The sequence below is a fragment of the Leuresthes tenuis genome, unplaced genomic scaffold (genome assembly GCF_036924035.1).
Source record: "Leuresthes tenuis unplaced genomic scaffold, fLeuTen1.0.hap1 SCAF_5, whole genome shotgun sequence".
In the NCBI taxonomy this organism is placed as follows: domain Eukaryota; kingdom Metazoa; phylum Chordata; class Actinopteri; order Atheriniformes; family Atherinopsidae; genus Leuresthes; species Leuresthes tenuis.
The window spans coordinates 12946120-12968364 of NW_027325359.1; the positions used below are offsets into that span (position 1 = coordinate 12946120).

The 22245-nt window shown below is 39.6% G+C and overlaps 1 protein-coding gene across 2 annotated transcripts in view; it reads left to right on the forward strand.

Annotated features, from left to right (window-relative positions):
* Positions 1-22245, forward strand: part of LOC140307293 (cGMP-inhibited 3',5'-cyclic phosphodiesterase 3A-like) — a 79309-nt gene that overhangs the window by 46133 nt on the left and 10931 nt on the right. Inside the window, exons 3-7 of one of the 2 annotated variants that reach the window (XM_072386105.1) lie at positions 8042-8302; positions 10401-10558; positions 20392-20465; positions 21028-21179; positions 21339-21476. In XM_072386105.1, coding sequence (XP_072242206.1) covers positions 8042-8302; positions 10401-10558; positions 20392-20465; positions 21028-21179; positions 21339-21476 — 783 coding nt within the window. The remainder of the gene's footprint in view (positions 1-8041; positions 8303-10400; positions 10559-20391; positions 20466-21027; positions 21180-21338; positions 21477-22245) is intronic. The other variant, XM_072386106.1, reaches the window with a different exon arrangement.

A 22245-nucleotide genomic window follows, 5' to 3' on the forward strand; every position in this document is an offset into this window, starting at 1 on the left:
TTGAATTGCAGTCAATGCTGCAAAGTTGTGGTTATTGTGGAGGATTTTTTTTTTCTCTTTTCTATTTTTCCATGCGTTGTGGCCAAGACTGTACAGCACATTTGACCTGAAAACAAAAATGCAAAAAGTTATATAGTGGTTTATGTGTTGTTAAACTAGCCGTACAGCTGCCACCAGAGCACAGAAATTCTCAAATAGCATGCTACCCGCTTGAAATATTGTCTGAGGCTGATATCAGTGTTTTATGTGGAGTTAATAGGCAAGCACATATTTTTTGATGAATGCGCTGCCTGAGCTGCCATTTAGATTCAGCCCAGTCTTTTTATCTGGATTAGAGCTGCACATTCGTCAGTGGAATCCTGTAATAGTCCAAAGACTGACAAAACTTGTAAGAAGTCGAGGCTTATGTTGGCATCTCTCTCCATCTTGTGGCTATTTTCCCTCCGCTCTGCTGTCTTGGACTGAGTTGCTGGTCAGAGAAGCTCGTCGCACTTCAGTATGCCCCAGCACCTCATAGCGTGTGCAAATCACAGAGAGAGACTGCTTGATTGATTTCTGTGTCGTGTACGCCAACATGCACACATTAGCAGGCTCATTTTCCAAACCAGATCTTTTTTTCCCTTTCCAAAGCTTGTGGTGGATGTTTTAGCTTAGGAACTGACAGTAAAGTTATGTATGGAAAGGGCTATTTAAATATTTGTATTCAACTTGGAAACTCGTTGGTTTTGGAATGTTACCCAGGGAGATTATTGGAGAAAAGAGTGTTTGTAGGCCTGGATTTTGCGACTGTTATTCTTAGTCAAAGAAAGGCTGGAAGAGTGGCCTCTGAGGCAGAAAAGTGATGACATTGGAATCATGTGGAGACTTTTAAAAATCACTGAGTGCATTTCAAACACAGATTAATGTCTCTTAAGCTGCATGTTTGGGAGTTCAAAAAGGCATATCCTCGACTTTGGCTGAGGCAGAGGTTTGTCTCCAGTGCTCTTTGTCTGTTTGTCTGTCAGCAAAAATTATGCAAAACTACCAAAATGTGGGGTGTTGCATAGCAAGTTAGCCACAACATAAAGATATATACATTGAAAAAACACATACAGTTTAATATCTCATCTATGACTGTTAATCATTTGGTTCTGTTCAAAACACTTGTCATGAACAAGTAAATGCCTAATCAAACCAGCACATATCTTACATTTGTATGTCAGAGGAGTGGTAGTGGATACTAGACTTCGCATATAGGGAGATCTCAGTTTGAATTAACAAGGTTCATGCAACAAACTATTCAGTGAGGAAAAGATTGTGGTTTGGTGTAAGACCCTGCTCCTCAAAACAATGCACATTCCACACAAGCCATCATGTACTGAGGTGGGAGTGGCTCATTTTTGCCTGAGAAATGTTACATTTAATAAACATATAAAGTCCTTATCCTTGAAAATAATTTTGCCTATCAGAGATAATGCAGATGCATTTGCTAATTTCATCCTTGCTAATTTCAACATGTTTTTTTTTACCTAAACCTAACCTAGTATATTTTTATCTACACCTAATGGTGACTGAAGGATAATCCACTATGGAATTGAATCAACTGTCCACTGGTTAAAGGTCTTACTTAGCATCCTGTGTGGTACAGTTGCACAAATCAGTGGATTTTTACAGAACTTAAATTGAGTGAGGGAATTTGTGTGTCCACAAAAGCAAGAAAAGGTTTGATCCACCACCACAAAGCCGCTTATTGACTTTCCACTAGCTTTTTTTCAACACTGTGCCAGGCCAGCATGCACTTTCGGCACGTTATGTGTCAACACCACTCAAGGCCGTGTCAAAGCAGTTGTTGTCGTTCCACATATTTCTGTGAGACATTTTCTCAGAGAAAATGAAGAATATACTGAGTTGGGTTTTTCATTGAAAACATGCCTACTGATTTAGTAAGAATTGTAAGAACTTCTGGTTGTTGTGTAAGCTGCAGTCCTGGTGGTGGATGTATGTTATGCGAGCTGTATCTCGTAGTATTTTGTAAATCACTCAACACCCAGAAAAAGCTAACTGTTTTACCTCATGCCTCTTTTCTGTTTGCTTTGTTCTTTATGCCAGCATTTCATGGATCTGTCTGTGTGTCTGTCTTTCTTCCTCTATTTTTTGTATCTTGGTTGGCGCCTTTGCTGGAATCAGAGAACCAAACACCCTAAAATATGTGGAAGAAAAAAAGTGTTTAGATGGTTGCATGTTAGGGGGTCAGTTTACTGGAAAATGGGGACCTTTTCCAGCAAATTATTTTGATTCCTCACAACCCCCCCCACTCACCTTTTTTATAAAGTATAGAAAAACATGTAATTGTATCCTGGCTACAGCTGAGGACCTGGACCAGTGTTTGGTTTGTGAGGGGAGTCGGGTCATAGTGGGAGTAAGGGCTACGAGGTTGTGAGGGAAGTGCTGCTGTCCGTAGTTTTGGCTGCGGTAGCTGAGGCAGGGTGTCTCAGTGGAGTTTTATGTTACCCCAGTGCTGTGACTCACACTGCATCAGCCTTCTGTCATTCTAAGTAGAGATCATCACCATCTCCCAGTCTTCTCTTCAACTAATCCATCTGGGCAGATAGAATCACAGACATCACACAGCCACTGAAACAGAAAACTGCATGTTAATGATTTTTTAAACATTCTCAGAGTGTTGCGTACATAAGATGAAAGTAAGAGACACGCACATTCCTGTGTTTTAAGGCTTGCACATGGTGTTAATTGCTAAATAAGCACTGCAGTGTCTGTATCTGTGGCTTACGAAAATGCAGAGTTGCTTACATTATTCTGAGAGATTCAAATACTTCTCTTTCTCCAGCAGGCCTTCGAGGCAGTTGTGCAGTTCGAGCTCTCCTCTGGGATACATTATATTCTCACCATTGCACAATTTTAGAGGTCCTCGGTTTTACTCGAGGCTTTGAGGACTTTATGTTTAGATGAGGGAGCCGAGAGGCTAAAAGTGCATAAAATGGACCATCTCAGAAATTACAAATATGTGACCTCTCTCTATGTGTACCCTATTAATAATCTTTATTAGACAGAGACTCTAGCGTTTTGTTTTTTTGCGCCAAATGGATTTCATCTGTCCTCTGCATTCTCCAGTTGTTGGCAAAATACATGTGGACACAGCAGGAACACGAACAGTCCTATTTCCATGACTCAGTGTTGTTGCAAGGCTCGATTGCGTTGCTTGTAAAACATGATGTTCTGTGTGAGAAATGTAAATATCTGAAGTTAATAGCTTAGTGTTTAACGACGGCGGATGCATGTATGGAAAAGACTCATTTTCAACATTGTTATGAATTGTTGGTATAATTTCATAGAAATATACAGTTAGTCATTACAAAAACACAGCAAGATAGCTTTGGGGTCAAATTTTTCTTGTCAAATTTGTCTGGTATGACATTTAGATTAATTCTGTACTTTATTGGGTCCTTGCACACCATTACAATTGAAGCTACATTCACAGCTAACTGGTGCCTTAAGTACAGAAAATCTATGTGGAAAACAGACCTTCACTCTCCAGGAATGATTGCTGGTTTGTTTTGACTGTCCCTCTCCATAGTTTATATGAACTGCTGTGCTGGTGTTAATCTATGGCGTGACTATTGATGTACTGGTCCAAGCTGTGTTCACACGAGCAATTAAGGCCATTGATCATGAACACTGTTGTTAGTCATAGTGAAATGTCATAACAGTGTGTTCATGCATGGTTTAGTATATGACTCAGATTGTTGAGGAGTCATAAAAACTGTTTATTGATGCTGATAGTGGGGTTTTGCTTAATGCAGCATGTCAACAAAAGCTGGAGTCTTTTGAGTCTATATAAAATAGATCTGAGTTAATTCTGTGACCGGAGGGGCTGGCACAGGGGTCAGATTAGGGGGACCAATGGATGTGTCAAGGACTGGCATCAGGCAAATCTGGAAATTTCCTGGGTTTTATAAGCCGTGTGGTTCCTGCCAGTTAAACACAGAAGATTGGCCATCTGCAAAATTGCCACATGGTTGCAAGCAGGAATGAAGCCAAATGCTTTGACAGATGACTTTTTGGCTTGCACAAGGTCACTAAAGTTAATCATCAGTAGCTCCAAGGCTGGATATTTGACTGCTATGAATTTTACATTCATGTTACAGCTTGTCATTTGTAAGCATACTGTAAGTCCAACATTATGTTTATTTTTTATTTTATTTTGGAAACTGCTTCCCAAGCTTTCTACGTAGAGAGACACATGAGAAATAACTTCACAAGAAAGTAGATTTCCCAATATGTCAGACTATCGATTTCTACCCTTTTATTGTTCCAGAGTCAGGACATTACTTCAGAACTGTTTTTCAACACTTGATTGCAGCTCATCAAGTGTGCAAATATTTTACTGTTACTGAATGAGCGGTTGTCAGTTTGTCACTCTTCCAACATGCAGCCTTGAGACTTCCACTGTTTTCATTACCGCTGACTATGTTTATGTTGCCTTTATAAAGGAAGGCAGGCCAGTCTCACTTAGAAACAATGAATGATGAAGAAATGATGACTCATTTTCAAACCATGAAGGCTTTTGATTTTTTCCATGATCAAAGAGACAACATTTTCCTTATACTGTAGAATTTAAAATCTCCACCACACAATTCTCACAAGTGCTCCATCACTGACTTTCTCTGAAGGATGTATTTCTCAGCAAATTCTCAACAGAGGGAGGAGTGTGAGCCAGTGGGAGACAGTTGTTGAGAGTTCCCAGATGTGGTCACGTGTTGCTTTGAATGTTGTGCAAAGCAGCTGTAAAAAAGTGCGTATACGATCGTTACGACTCAGCCTCATTGGAGGTTAATGCACTGTTTTTTATCACACAAATACGTTCAGTGTAAAACACCATTTAACACCTAATATAATTCATTTCAACAGTATCAAACAGTATCTTAGAATGCAGTATTTGACTGTTTAGGTTATTTTACAGTATCCACCAACATGTTGGCATTTGTTTCCAATTACATTTTAGGTAAGAACGTCCACCTCCTAGATGCAGAAAACTATTCTGTATTTAAATGCAGTATTCACTATGTGGGGCTTGCTTGAGATGTATCCAATAAGAAAGCCTCAGAGGTAGCCACCTTGATGAATGAAAGTGATCATGTAACCTGACAGGAAGTGCTTATGTAACCGTATGGTATTATGCAACTCCCTCACAATGCAGTCCTTTCCAGCATGTCCACTGATGATTCTTAAGTTTTAAGTTGCAGATTGTTGGAGGATTACGGACACTAGTAGCGACTTTCCAGCTAAAAGTTGGGTTAACAGAAATATGTGCAACCTGAAGCCTGCTATGGTCAAAGCTTCACATTTATTATCTCTCCCTGCAATCAACATTTGTTCAGTAGCTGAAAGCTTTTTTAAAGGAAATATATATACATTTTGGAACTTTTTTCAGGATAATAAGAATAGTTCTGAAGAACAATACATATTCTGTGGTGGTCATATTTCAACTTTGCCTAAAAGCTCACATTTCAAATGTTACCTGAAGCTTTTCACTTCACTTGATTTGGTTCTTGTGTTGGCAGTGGATTGAAATGTAGGGTAAAGTACTAATCACTTGCAGTGGTGTGTGTGTGTGTTAATGTAAATATGTATTTACCTATGTTTGTCTACTTAGACCACGGATAAAGGATTAGAGAAGTGCAGTCACGTGAAACAGAAACTACCAGATTCTGTGGCCGCAAAACAAGCCCAAATCATCACCCCTCCACCACTGTGCTTGACAGTTGCAATTAAGGCTTTATGTGTGCTGATGTGCTGTGTTTGGTTCACAGCAAATGCAATGCTGTGTATTATCATTATTACTCATCATTTATAAATCAAACACCCAGTGAACACTCGTCTTTTGTATTTTTGCTGACCAACAGGAAAAATTGCATAATCTGTGTAACTGACTAATCTGATGAGATACTGGGAAAATAAAACGGTAAACCTTTTCCGTTCCCACACAAGTTGAGATTTATGAAAGGTGTTCATATATAAGTTGCTCAGGTCAACCGCTTGCTGCTTCGCCAGTGTAAACAGAATAATTCTGGGTGCCTGGCAGCTGGTGTCAAAGTGAATGGGACATTTGGGAAGAAAAATCTGATAACATTCTTCAAGTGGAAAAAGGGAACTTGTGGGCTTATTAGATAAATTAGCGAGCAGCAAAGACTGACCTGCGCTTAGCAGTGGTTGTTCAACTGCTCAAGGCACAGCAATTAGGAGTGGGTTGTGAACTTTTCACTTTACCCTGTAAAAACAAGGCCAGCTCACACTATGTTGAAGGCTGTGCGGCAGACGGTCAGAAACAGGCGATGGCTGCTGGCCATCTGAGAGGTTGGGAGTGTAGAGGCTAAGGGTCACATTCCAGCTGAGACTTGCTAATGAATCCATTCATTAAGCATCAAGTAACATACAGCTGTGTTAAACATGTTTCAGTCTAATGTTCTAGTTCAGATGTTTAACAGGCTACTTGTATGTCAACATCTTCTGATATGAATTACCACTCTAAGCTCCTCTTCATGTTTTTTTTTTTTTTTTTGTTTCTGTGAGCTAAAAAAGAGCCATATAAGGTATAGAATAAAGCCTTTGATTTGGGAGTTGTTGTAAGTGCCTGTGCTGAGCTCAGTGTGATATGACAGCCATAAAACACTTTACAAAGCTGAGAAAAATCTCTATACAACCCTATATTTCCTGTGACCGAGTCTAAAATAAATCAGCTATCTTTTTGTTTTCAAATGGTTAGGTTTAGTTTATTGTGAATTGGTATAATTTCTTTCTTTGTTTCTTCTTTCTCTTTATTTTTATTAGCTTCTTTTCCTGAGCGTTTGAGACACAATATGACTATAATTTGTGATACTGGTATTGTAAAACATTCTATATAGATATGAGGCTAAGATCTTGATGATTATTAGGTTTAGTTGCAATCAGCATCACGCAGGCAAACTTTGATCATTTTCAGATTATTGGGGGCAGCTGTGCCTAACCCCACATTGCCCCCTATATGCTCATTGATGTGTGATTGGAGAGAAAAATGCTGCATTTGAAGAGTGTAAAAAGGAAGTAATATGTCATCTTGTGCAACCATAAATTATGTCCTGGCTAGCAGTTGGAAGCCATCTTTGTGGTATGTTCAAATGCTAAGTTGTTTGATCAACATTTGTTGGTAATGAAAGGAGACCAATTATGGGCCCCCTACTCACTGCTGGTTCTTCATGCCAGTTTGGTGTGTGAGACCCCTTAGAATAATTGATTGTTGTCACTGTTGTAATACTAAGTAGTAGTAATTTAGAACTTAGACGTTACATTGCACCCAGACACAACTAACAACATCAATATTCACTGATATTTCCCTAAGTGCACCTCCACATCAGCAAAAACAAGATTCTGAGCAGCTGTTAAGTCACTTCTCTGTGTTGAAGCTTGAAATCTTCCTAGATTGTTCTGCAGTTTGAATTACTGCATAGTCATCCATCATGTTTGACAGCATTTAAGAGAAACGGCATTAACTTAATTATACTTAAATCTGAATTAAATGTATTTTTTGCCACTTGGAAACAGCTCTCTGACTGACAGTAGATAAATGCATTTAAATTAACATAAACATGACATAAATTGTCTTGTCATGCATAAAGCAGACATGGAACCACATCAGTACTAAAACATCAATTTAATACAGATGTAGAGTTGGGGAAAATTGTCATTGATTGATTGTCAAAGATTGTATATTTGACATAGTTATAAGTGTAACTGCTCATAGTTTCCACCACTACTTTTTAACTTCAGCATAGTTTGAGTGCCCGTTCTGTGGGACTAACAACTAAAGCAATGCCTGTGTCAAAGTTAACTACATTACGTCCTCACAGGGGAACTGCTTTACGCACCTGCTCCCCATGTCTGCCACCAAACTGCATCACACAGCTGCTATCAGACCCCATGATTAATTAGCATCAGCTCCCATCAGCTGCAACAGCAATGATGTTAACAGTGTGTCTCGCTCCTGTTTCTTCTTGTCGATGTATAGTCTTCAGGCACAACTGTCATGGTGGACATAGCAGTGATGGGAGAGGCCCATGGACTGATCACAGACCTGCTCGCTGACCCCTCTCTACCACCCAACACCTGCACATCACTCCGGGCTGTGAGCAACCTGCTAACCACCCAGCTCACCTTCCAGCCACTGCATCGACCACGCCCCGCCTCCCTGCTGAACCCCAGCGATGCTTACACCTGCTCTGACTCAGAGGAGGGACCTGAGAAAGGAGAGAAGACATCCATACATAAGGTAAGCGGATTAATTACTGTCCTGATTTACATTTTGTTGGGAAGATGTGTTGTGCTGGGGAGTAAAGAGATGAAAGGGAGGATATTTCATCATTGTAATCTACACAACATGCTGAAGAGCTGTTGATCAAAAGTAGTCATAAGCAGTTTTATTTGCAAACAGCTGAAATAATCCTTAGATGGCAATATAGTTTATTAAGGGCAAATGATTTACACAACATGCAACACTCCCCATACATGTTAATCTTCCATGTTTCAGCTAATGAGCGCATCCTGCTCTCTGAGCTTTTAACATCAAATGAAAGAGTAAATTTTCTTAGAGTTGAGTGAAGAAAAATAGAGCACGTCTAGAGCTCGGAGCACTGTTCTCCGTTCCACAGCCACAGCTGTGTCAACATGACAGATGTGTGGAGCCAGACAGTGTGTGTGAACGCGCGTATAACAGGGAAGTAGCAGAGGAGAGGCAGCACAAAGCTGAATGCATTTTTCAAAAAGTTACAAAGAGAGTCTATAGTAAACAAAACTTGACCCCCACCAAAGTGATGCATCCTTTTCTGCAGAGTATGCCAACTCTGGTTGTCTTGGAAGTTGGTGTGTGGGCTGTGTTTACCATGCCGTCAAGCAAACCGCTTGTCTGACAGGTGCTATTTTACATCTTGTGAATTTTGTAAAAGTCAAACTGCACCTGGAGAGACCAGTGACGCTGCTGTCATTATGACTTTCCTGCCTATTAGGGCTCACCTCGAACTGCCAGGGAGAAAAATAACGCGAGGGGAGAAGGCAGTTACAGAAGAAAGGAGGCTTTTTCTGCCTGCTGGCTAATTTGATGTCCGATGGTGGCACAAACTGATGCCTTTCAGGCAGTTTTTCAAACTCATTTTCTGTCTGTCTCTGCTGCAAAATAGCACCTGAAATAAAAGCATACGTTTTATGAAGGAAAAAAAACACACACAAATACTTTTGAGATGTTTAAACGTACACTGATCTCACAATTTTTCTTTTAAACTGTTACAAAGAAAAGGGCAATTACAACATCAGCAGCAGGCATCAGCCTTTTTAAAAATGTTTTCCACTTTGTGAAGATGGCCTGATTTTGCTGTGTTGTTGCCGATGGCATTATGTGTGTGCATCTATGACGTGTGTGTTTCAGTTATTGGTTTTTAGCTTCTTTTTTTTTTCCATAAAGTAAAAACCAGGGAAACAAAAAAAAAAAGTAAAAAATTATAGCATCATTGTTCTACTTCAAAATTGGCATGAAAACGTACATTTTCATACAATATAAGTATAAACACATAAAATTTAAAGTTAGAATAGTATTAGCATGTATGCACTATCCTGGTCTGTTGTTCTTTTAGATGATTGTGGCCCAAATTGACATAAACCATGTAATGAGCATATGTGTGCAAGCTCTCAGTATATGAAGCCCATGAATGGGCTCATTCAGGATTCTGAAGTGATCTTTACTAAGTCATGCTGCAAAGGACTGAGAGAAAGAAAACCAGCCATGTTCAGTGTTGCTGTGCCAAACGGCTGCATGGCACCGAACAGATGGAGGCATCACAAGGGCTCGGACTAGTGGGAATCCAAGGAAAGAGCAACGAACAGACAGATGAAAAGTCTTTCTGAGAGAATGAAACAAAAGAGACTCAAAAAGAGAATGAGAAGAAAACAGGCACTATCCATGTGATGTAACGAATCTATGTACAATGCAATACTGACAGTGGATCTAGTAATGCACTGTGAGGAGCTGCCTGAAAATACTCTCCATTCCTCAATGGCAACAGTTTTTATTCTCTTTGGATCCAATGAAAAGAATAATGTCTCATGAGATTTGTTGCTTATCTTATCACCTGCATTATTTGTTTTAGCTTGGCTAAATCCTGGATGAACCAGTCTCATCTAGTTGATGCATTTGACTGGAGACAAACTGAATGAAATTTATTTTCCAGGTGGGAGTACTTAGAGAGCTTTTATCTGGATACTTAAGCAGTTCATGTTTTTTGTACTCCTGTACTCACTCATTGCCATAGATTTGATTCATAACGTTATCAGTTCATCATAGTGTTAAGTGTGTCCATGTTCTGTGTTTGTGTGTGTAGCGTCTGAGGCGGAGTCTCCATCCTGGCCTTCTAAGGAGGATCTCCTCCACATGGACCACCACCACTTCTGCCACCGGACTGCCCACCATTGAGCCTGGGCCTGTCCGAAGGGACCGCAGCGCCAGCATCAAACCCTTCCATGACACACCTACCTGCAGGTAACCAAGCCGCAGCTGAATAACCAATGTTCCTATCTATTTTTCTCTTTTGCATACACTGCTCTGGAAGCCTACACGTACTCATAGGTATGATTATCATGGCAGCACTGGAATGGGAATTGGTTCTTTTTCTGTGGCAGAGGGATTGCATTGCATATATCTTAAGCAAAAAAAAAAAAGAATAAATAAAATAATTTGGTGCACATGGTCTGAATTTATTTGCTTATATGTCCCTTAGCAAGTCGCAGCCCAACTTGACACCATCAATAACCTTCTGGCAGAATTCTGCTTAAATATACGACCCCCTTTTTTTTTGCAGTTCAGTTAAATTAGTCAGTTTCCTGGCTCTAAGCAGACTTTTAAGCACAGAGGTCATGCCAAAGTCCTGTTAACCTGATTTATGTATTTTGCAATCAGCTTTGATTTTTGGAGCACATAGTTGTGTCCAAGTTTCAACAATCTGACAGATGGTTGTTTTGGGTTACTCGGAAGAACTTTTGGGGTAGTATGCCTTCTTCTTTATTCTGTCCACTTTGCAGTGCACTAGCTGTTGGTAGTACGGACAAAGGTGCTAGCACCGCTACGATTAAAAGTAAAGTGGTCCTCCCATCATACCTCTGGTCATTGTGGTAAAACAGCTCAATTATTGTCTCATCTGACAATAAAACCATCACCCAGTTTTATCTTCTCCATGTGGTCAGCTGCAAACTTCAGTTGAGCTTGAAGGTCTTGATTTGAAGCAGTTTTTTTTTTCTTGGATGGCAGCCTCTCTGTTGGTGATGATGCCAAACCTTTTTGAATAGACAATGACAGTGCTATTCAAACAGAATCCAGTACCTGGCAGGCCCTTACCTTGGTGGTTAGTGGGTTGGTCCCAACCAGCTAAACCTATGTGCTCTTAGCTGAGGGCGAGTTTGGGTCTTCTTCCAGAATTTGGCAAAGTGGTTACAATTCCCATTACCTGCTTTTAGTACAAATTGTGTAGAAATGTCTCCAGAGAAAATCCTTATTTGTGTAAACCCACAGTCCTCCTGCTTAGATCTGCCCTAAGCTCCTTAGACTTTCCCATTGTACTGTGTGTTGGTCAATTCGATGAGTGCTGTCAAACAAAACCTTTCCTGTTTGCTACAGAGAAACTACAGTATAAGCTGCAGTCAGCAACGCTCATTCAGGAACATGGAGGGCCTTTGCAAGTTAACTGGTTTGGAATTCTCAGCACTTTTCATACACTATATAGATGATAAGCTTGTATTTTTTAACTTTTATGCATAATTATGACAAATGGAAATAAATAATGGAAATCGTATTAGTTAGGTCCTACTGTATGTCATTTCACTTTAGACATAAAAGGTGCTTTGAGGAGAACAATGACTACCACATTATGACACATGGCTTTGAAGGTTATTAGGTTTTCCCGGCAGTGTGGCTGCCGTTAGACCAAAGAAATCCGTGTGAGCGAACAGAAATGGCACAGCAGTTTGGAAAACGATGTGTGGGAGCCAGAATGGAAATATGCCCCACAGGCAAACGCATTAACCTGAATAACTAAGACGCACATCAACCATGAGCACATTAATGCTGAAGACAGCGCGGGACTCAGGCTACACAGACATGTCACAGTTCAGAGGTAGATCTATATTGCGCTGTGTATTTCCCTGTGGTTGTGTTTGTGTCGGTGTTTCAGATGTTTCCGTGCACTTTGGGGGGATGACATTGTAGGTTAGAGAAAGGTGGAGGTTTGAGCATTGCTCGTGAACATTTGTGTGCAGGCAGGACAAACACAGATGCAGTGCTACTTTTTCCCTCTGAGTCACACAGGTTCTTTCTTAAATAAACTCAGTGACTTCATTTATGAGAATAGTTTTGATTACCGAGTGAACTATTGATGCACAATTTACCATGATCAGAGCACAAATTGCACTCCTTATAATTAGTTTGTGATTACCGTGACATTATGTTTGGATTGTCTTCGAAACAGCACATGAGAAAAAGTGTTTATTATGAATTTCAAAGGAGCAGAAAATTAAGTTTCAGCTTTAGAATTTTCTGCCCCAAATGTTTGTGTGTACAAAAACGTGCGCGTGCAATATTTCCATGATGCACAAGCTGCCTAAAACAGCACAAGCTCCATTGTTTTTTAAATATTGATAACGTCTCAACAAGAGAGAGTCTTTTTGCGTTTCATCCTCAGCACCTCGACTCCCATGTTGAGCTTTTGTCACAGATCCTAAAATCTTCCAATGAAGGCCAGCACAACTTTACGGATACAGACACTTCTGGGTGGCTGTATGCTGTAAATGAGCGTCTCTAATGTCTATGTTGTGCGAAGCTCGGGGGACCGTTTTTAAACATTGTAGGTTTCTGTATGTGTGCATAATTTTGAGATTGTGTCTGATCTCTAATCTGAATCTGCAGCTCAATTATTAATGTGCAGATAAGAAGAAGAACTTCAGAAAGCCATGTCTGATGTCTTGACTCAAAGACACACTGAAAGCCGCCTGCAGGGATTCAAACAATACAGCTGCTGCTGATAACCTTTGTATTCTACTGCTGTAATCATCCATAAGAATCTGTGTACACACAGAGCGTGAATTCTGCATCTCCCTTTTTGTATGTAAGGCTCCATTTTAACACTCTTTAAAGTTTAATGTCCAAAAAAAAAAAAGCACAATCATCAGTTTCCTTGAGCAACGTGTGGAGATTTGAATCAGCTTGCTTACGCACTTGCTGGACCAGTAAGCAAAGGCTGAGATAAAAAGTAATTTACTGCTTTTGCAATCTCCCTGAAACTTGTTAGCAATTGTTAAAACTTGGCATTGTAGATGTAAAATGAGGCGGGACTCTGAAACTGCATGGTTTATTTCCCTCCTCGGATTAATTTAGAAACTAATGTTAGGTGAATAATTGTATGAAAATACTACTGTTTCCATGCTTTATTTATTCTTTTGTCTGATTTGGAATTTAGAGGCAAATAACATCCTCAGGGCAGCTATGTTCAGTTAGATGTTCAATGAGAGAATGAATAAGGGAGGGTAGCATCTTATTGTACTAAATACAGTTTGATATATGTGTCGTGAGACTGACTTAAAATGTTTCAAGTGAATTCATCCATGTAGTTGCCAGTAAAGGAAGCCAGCCAGTCTATAGCTGTGTATTTTTAAATGTTTTTTGTTGTGGAAGCATTTATTTGATGGAGTTAATAAATGATTACAGCCATACTGTAACACTGAATTGTTCCCATAAAAACACAAGCCTCTTGTTCTGCAAGGTAATTATTCAAACCATGATGATTGGAAAAATATGTTATCTGGCTCATAAGACTGCCTTTGGCTCATGGTAGACAGGCCTTCAGTATTCTTTCAGGTTGTCGGCTTTATCTGAGAATCATTAGAATTCAGATTTTAAGAGCCCATATTATGTTCATTAAAAGGTTTGAGGGGTTATTTTCAGGGCCTAGAAGAAAAGTTTTGCATGCTTTCATTTCTCATACTGTGCAGCACCTCGTCTCACCTCCTGTCTGAACAGGGCTGGTTCTAGAAAATTTTACAGACAAAGGGGTGGCCAGAGGTTTTAGTTAGTTTGCATTGGGGGACAGTGTATGTGGGTTCTCATACAAAAGTAAATATTCTTCATTAATAATGTTGTGTCATGTTATTATTCCCCAGTTTTCTCAAGGATCCAGTGGTAGTTTGAGTAGTTTGCAAAGACTACAATGGTTAGATGAAAACTTCAGTATCTGGATGTGTGGAATCTCCTCTCAGCATTAGAAATGCTCCATACTCTTGAAGAAGACAGTCACATGTTCTGGTCACTTCTGTTCTGATCACTGTCACTATGTTCTGATCTGACGAGTGCAGTCGTATCCGATCATGGTAATGTTTCACAGTGATCCCGGAGCATTTGCCTGTCTTCTTCCAGACCACAGTGTGTTTCCAGCAGTGAACTGAGATTTAATCTGTCCGGATACTGAAGTTTCATGAGGTTATCTGAGGTGCTTACTTGTGTCAACGAACACATGGTTAGCCACACTTGAATTTGAAGCTGAAGAAGACTCTACCACATTGATGTGGGGGATTGGTGGGCCTATGATGCAACCCAGATTATTATAGAAAAGGCATTTGTTCTTCCTATCAGTTGTTGCATCAAAGTACACGAAGTACACTCTAAATACATTGTGTACTTTAGCCAACTTTTCTTGGTCTTCAGGTAACATAGCACTCCCTGTCCCTCAGATATTGTCTCTCATCTTCCCTGAAAGTATATGAAAATTTTTTTCTTTTCCATGAGTTTTCTTCAGTTGATTTTCTCACATATAGTCTGACCATATTTCAAGTAATAACCTGGTCTCTTGCTCTCCCCAGGTGCAACTCATTTATACTGTTCTGGTTCAGGTGATAGTTAGCTGAAATTTCCTTTGATTGGTCCAAGGCCCAAACAATGCCAAACTGTTCAGTCTACAAACAGACTATGAGCTATGAGCAGTTTGATTCGGACTGAGACCGCTTGTTTATCTTTGAGGGCGGGGCATCCAGATGTAAAACAACCAATTGATGTTTTACACCTGTAATTTTTAAAGTTAAAAGTAAAAAAATTCAACCCAAAGACTTATATAACATCTCAAAGTTATCTAATACTGTTCTAATAATAGACTGATCATAGACTCAAGTTACAATTTTTCCAATCAAAGCATGACAGCATGACAATTTACCTCAGTACAACTGATGCATAAATGAAAGTTGAAAGGCAATTTTTTTTGCATTGAAATTTAGATGAAAGAAAAATGGCCTTGCAACAGGTTCCTCCATCTCTTTTGTTTTTGAATGTCTTTTCGTCACTTCTGGCACCTATCCTCTCTTTTCCTTCACTGACATCTTTTCTCCCTTTCTGTTCCTTTCATCTTTAGGTTGGACTGTAGGCCAGTTAAACAATCTGAAAAAGACCTGGTTATATTTCCAATGTAACAGTCAAGTATGCTTCCCTCTTTGCCCTGAAAACTGCACTGTATCATACTGTAAGTGCAGTTTGAAATGTATTTATTTGCTAATCAAACAATCAATCCTCCAACTTTCTAGGTGTGCAACTGATAGAATTGTGTTTAACACTACTAACTCCCAGACAGTCTGATATTGACTGAATCCCTCAGTAAATCATAAAAAAAAACTTTACTTTTGGTTAGCATTATGAAAACTGATGTGCTCTCATTGTAGAATAATGTTGAATTTATGTTGCATACATTCCTTCCTTTATTTGTTTTCTTCTGTCGAATTTGTTTCTTTGATTTCAAAAGGACATAAACTCACTTCAGCTTCAGATGCAGCTGGAGGCCTTTTTAGATGAGTCAGGTATTGCCCCACACCTTCAGCGGATGATCTGCTGACTGTTGGCAACTGCACCTGAAGTCACATCACAGAAGTCCTTTGTGGCACTTTGTTTGATGTGAACTTTGCAGACCTTTTACATGCAGAAAAAAGCTACGTGAGACACCAAAGGAAAAACCTAAACCCATTGTATGGCCTCCTTAACATTGACCTGTATTTCCTTATCTTCAACCTTTCTGATGTGTATGTTTTTCTTATTAAACACTTACTGAACAGAACAGAGTAATTTGCTGCTGTATCCATCAGGTCAGATCATGTAACACTTGAGCAAAAGCAACTTCAACACCTGTACAATGTATTTATCTTTGCTATTGTCAAGATAATGAGTATATGAACCAACTCTTCCAAGAAGTCTGACTCACTCTGAGAAGTACTCTACTGCACAGTTTGTAGTCACATCTCCGCCTCTGTGTATGTTTTCCTGACATTAGTTGTATTGTGGGTTTCTGTTTTTGCTTTTTCTTTTTTCTGCTCTAAACTCAAATCAGTCAAAAACTGTATTTTCTTTCTTTCTTTCTTTCTTTCTTTCTTTCTTTCTTTCTTTCTTTCTTTCTTTCTTTCTTTCTTTCTTTCTTTCTTTCTTTCTTTCTTTCTTTCTTTCTTTCTTTCTTTCTTTCTTTCTTTCTTTCTTTCTTTCTTTCCACAAATCAGCAACTTAATTCATGAGATTAAGTTGGCTAAATGTAATTATTTGTGTCTACTGCTGATAAAAGATGTAATTAAATAAGGCAACTATGAAGTCTGTTTTAAAAATCTTTAGCATGCTCTACATTTATCCATAGTGTAATATTAATACATTGGAAAAGTCCCCAGCCTTCATCTGATTTTATTTACTGCACCACGTTCCACGCTTAGTTTTCCTATGCATCTTGAGCCCTCCAAAGAACTGTGTGGGTCTATCAGTGGCCTGTTTGGGTCTGTTTGCACAATGACAGCTTGATACTTGAGCAAGTTCTGTAAATGTAAGCACACTGAGCAGCCTTTGTACACAAAGCCTTGTCGCCTGGTCGTATAGCGTCACCCAGCCTAGCAGAGGGCTCCAGTTACGGCCACTTAAGATGGTGTGAGTGTCAACAAACACCTGGGCCTCTCCCTTGTCACCATAATCCCAAAATGAACACACACACACATTCAAATACACTGTCACAGCTGCTTCTTCTGGCACAGGTTATACAGAGACAGTTGAAGTATACTGAGAGCCTCGGCTTAGTTTACTGGAGTTTGTTTTAGTCCAAAAATGAACGAAGAGGACTGCTGTGGCTTTAGTATTAACTTAAAAGACAATAAACCATGGCACATGCCTACTCAAAACAACTTACTGTTGTTGGGATCAAACTTATGAGGGTCTCATTTTATGGCAACATGCAAACACACAATTTCACAAGCTACACTTCAACAAAGCTATCACTGGGAGTAGAAGGGAGCCTTTTTGTAATTTATGGGCTGTGCTTATTAGTGTGTCTGGCCAAAAATGTAGTAATATATAAATTTCTTTTGAGATCAAACAAAACAGCAATAATCTCTCATGATGTGTAATAAGTCCTTCGAGAAACTATTGGAAAAGACGGAAGGAGAGAACACATGGAGGAGAGGTCGGAGAAAAATAAACACATGGCTTTAATTCCCTTCTCTCTGCTCCCTCATCAAATCTGAACAATCTTAATTAGGACATTAGGCTTCTCTTTTCCTCCCCACTTCATTTTCCATCATGTCAGCCTTCAGTGACGTGCAGTGTCAAGAAGGAATAACACCAACTTCAAAGCCAACAATATCAGTTTGTTATCGGACAGGCCCCGTAAAAAGGGCCCAATTGATATCTTCCATTTCCCTCAGCCTGGGCCACTGTGCTGTTATCTTCTTCACGTCATCTGGCTCATGAGTATGTAGATTACTGGAAGCAGAAATAATGGTTGCTGTGTTTATTGTGGCTTGGAGACTGTCCGTTTGGGCTCTGCACCAAAGGTAATCTGTCAACCTGCTGCGAGTGGTCGAGTCTAAAATCTGAGAGTAAAATGCAGCAGAAGGGAGCAAGCAGAGACCAGTTGGATCTCCAAACATGCAGGGAAGAGAGGTTGCAGAGTCGTTATTTTAGATTGGAAAATCCTCTAGAGAGTAGGAAAGAAGCTGTGAGATTAATATCATTAGTCCTGTGAAAAAGCATGAAAAGCAACCCTGACTGTTAAGCTGAAAATATTCCACTTACAACTAATTTACAATAAATGTGTTTGGTAAGACCCAAATTACATTTTATGTTGACGTAAAAAGCAAACATTCATTGCAGCCATCAAAAATAACTGAACAGGTAATTGCAATATAATCTAAACCATTTGACTGGTTTCTTCTGCAAAGGATTCTCCTGTAGTGTTAATATTTGTTGTGTGTGTGTTTGTTCGATGAAAGCAGGTTTAAGATTTTTGTTCTGTTTTGTAACACAAAAGGCACATTTTGAGGTCATAGACTCAAGTTTGGGCACTGAAGAGTAGTTGATCCCGAAAATGATATATTTTTTTTCAGATCTAAATAAATTCACTGAATACTTTTTTTTTTCTGTTCGTTTCTGCACAATCCTGTTTCCAACAGCACAATGAATTCTTTTCTGATTGTGTTTTAACCTTTGCAGCACAGTTTTAGGTTACAAAGGGACCCAAATCCCATTATGTTGAGGTATTAGACTGGATTTATTTTTTCATTTATTTGGTATCAAGCTGAACCTATGATCACCTAAGCATAACCATTTTTTTGCTAACACTGTCAGATGCAAGCTTTTCCCTCACACAGTTATATCCTGGCCAAAAATTGAAGTCACAACACATCCTCACGTAGCAGATAAATGTTGTTTCTTGCAGACAGGTTCTGAAGCCCATACAGTACATTCTGGAATGCACATTATGTTTTTATAATGTATGTGTATATCTCACTGAGACAGTTAAATTACTTTAATTACAAAGCTAACCACTGTAACTACACTGTGTTGTTATTTTTATTTTTTTCCTGAGATGAAAGCAGAGTCACTTGATACCTGACTGACAGATTCCTCTTGTGAAAATGACCGACCTCCTTATTTACATTCAGTGCTGGAGGCTCAGTGTCAGTAGTCGAGGTTATTCTGCTGCATTAGCAGAATAGCGAAAGTGTCTGCCAGCTCTTCAACTTTCATTAAAACTAAACCTCTTAAGCCAAACGCTGCTGCCTGCCCAGACCCCCTGACAATAATGTTCTAACTGTTCAACCGCCAAACTATCAAACTATTTTATATTCCACACCTGCTAGGCATTAGACACAGTGGTCCAACCTGGCCACGCAAATACAACAGAACGCCCTTTGTTAGGGCCCCAGGACCATTATACTGGGTGGGTACAGCTCCAAAGTGTTCCAGAAACACTTTATCAGGAGGAGATAGACACACTACAGGCCTTTGTGCTCCCTGTGACACCATGCGCTAAAGGCAGGCATTTCCTGCTCTGAGAAGGCAGGTTTTACAACATTTAGGGAGAGGTATTTTAATTGGAACCACCTACAGCCTGACAGTGGAGAAACATGGAAAAACTGTTGAGAGCAGCTCCGGAGGCTTCCCACAGTGACTATCCCCCTTCTGTAAAAGATGACGTTTGTTCTTTGATTTATAAACAGGTCACTAAACGTGAAAATTCTCATCCGTCTCCAAGATTGTGGGTTGCAGTTGGTTGCTCATGTGGCTGACACTTCTCTGTCATAAATCTCAAAGAGGGCGGACATGCATGCTAATGAGTCATTTATAACAAAGCCAGGACGAGCAAATGTTTCAAATCTGTTTTGTTGTTTATTCCCATTGAGATGTTTTGATGTGTGCATCCATTAGATTCATTAATGAGTACTTTCTTGCAGCATCTGTATGTCTGTTGGACAGCACAGTAGGAATCCCATTAAGTTTTTTCTTGACAACTTTTGCAGACTGGTTAGTCATCAAACGCAGATGTGGTGAGTGGCGTTATTCCCACTGTTTTTTGGTGCGGATACAAAGAGCAGAGTTTTTCCCTCTACAAACACACACACTTTTTGCTTTCTAAAACAAAAACTCTTTGTGGGATTGTAAATATTTAACATCTGATTCCTTAAATCGAGGAAATGAAACTTATCCTCAGATGCTATAAAAACTAGTAAAACAAATGAGAAAACAAAACAAATCTTGAATTTGATTAGTAAAGTAGATTTTCTAAAAGACATCTGAATAGAAATCTCAACAGTGGATATCATAGACCCTGAAAGTTTACTTTTCACCCTCAAAATCGAATGATTTACACAGTGGGATCTTGTTTGTTGACCCAGAAGAAGGGAAGTGAGTCCCCACAGCTTTATTGTGGAATTCAATTCATGTTCATACAACATAACAAGTACACTCTCTCCATGTAGTAATGTAGAGTTAATTTGTAATCTCCTCTTTTATGTGACAAACAGTAAACCCCCTCTTGTCTGCAGTTGTGGGAGACCATACATCAGACTGAACCATGGGGAGGGCTCGATAGACAAGGGGGACAGGATAACACGATCAGGTATGCCCTTTCTCTCATGTGTTTTCATGTGGAAACCCCAATCAAATGATTGTCTCAAGGGGTCTGCTTTTTGTCTAACTGGGTAAATGCACAGATATTTCAGTGTGTCTCAGCAAATCTTTTTTTGGTTTTCTTCAGTCGACTGTACAAAGAATAGATAAACTCACATGTGTTGTCAAATGAGGTTAGCTTCAAGATTGTAATCTGTTTCATTTAAAAGGAAACATGGTCACTATCTAGTGTCAGTACTCACCAACCAGTTTAAATCAGGCATTTAAAATGTAGACACAAATTTCTTTAGCTACCACCAGACATATATTTAAAAGTATGTTTAGAGTATGGGGTAAGGTAGCAACCCATTGATGCTCCAGTATTAAATCACAAACAAACTACCATCTCTGAGACTTGTATTCTGAGAAATGTATAAAGGTACCTGTTAGAAAAAGCCAGGATCAAAGAGAAGTTGATAAGAAACCTGTTGATTATTCATCTATTTTAGCTGATTTACAGTGGATATCCCCCTTGGCCACATTCTGACAGCCTTTTGTTTCTGTTTTACTAGCAGAAGACCAAGTGGTTGCGTCATCGGACTATGACAGCACCCATGAAGCCAACCACAGTGACAGCAGTGATGTAGCACATACAGAGGAGGACACAGACAAAGTGAAGAGCCCCTCCCAGAGTGTCAACCTCCGCACATTAATACCTCCCGAAGTAAGTCGAGGCAGAGCGACTCTCACACATGTCTTCAACAAACAATACTACTGGCCTTTGATCTGTTAGCAGTGTGCTAAGAAGGCAGGAGCATAACACAAATGAGCAATTGTTTGTCACTGCAACATGTAAGACTTTCATCATGTGCCACTTCTACAGGGTAAACCAATTCTGGCACCAGAGCCATTAGTAATGGAAGACTTGGAGCCTTTGATGAGTCAGCTTAATAATTGGAACTTCCCCATCTTCACCTTGATGGAGAAGACGAATGGGAAATACGGACGGATCCTCAGTCAGGTGAGATCGTTAGAAAGCAACAATGCGTGAGCTCAGAGGGTGACAGCACAACTGTTTGCTTTCTGAACTACTTTGTAGCATTGTATTTGGCAATGATTAATAAATAAGAAAGCACATAGTATAACATATGGTGAGAGTACAGCAGGGATACCCACATCCGGTCCTCGGCCACGGCTGGGGTGCAGCTTTTAGATGTTTTCCTGCTTCAACAAATCTGATTCAGATCAATGCATCATTAGCAGGCGAGTGCAGACCTTAACAATCTTTTGAAGAGATCCATTTCATCTGAATCAGGTATGTTAAAGAAGGAAAACGTCTAAAACCTGCAGGACAGTGGCCCCCGAGGACCGGATGTGGGTATTCCTGGAGTACAGCCATAAGAGCAGCAACTGGTGTCACAAATGCTCCTGAATTCACTAAGATACTCGCTGACAAAAGAACTATCGGTCTCCGGAGGACTGACAGACGAGGAACAATTTAGCAAGATAGTGACCCAATGCAAACAACAGAAAACATACAAGAAAAAGAGTGACATTTATGTCCTGTTTACACAAATAATTCATATGTCACATGACTTCAATCATGTGAATCTCTATAAACTACTATCTGAAGACTGGCCAAACATCTGGAAAATTGTACAAGAAAAAAACATAATTAAAAGAAAAAGATTATATCAGTAAATATGTTTTTTCTTCTTTTGTTGCATTGAGTTCTTATATGTAACTTGTCTTGTACATTTTTACAAGACACTTTTAGCATCCATTCAAGA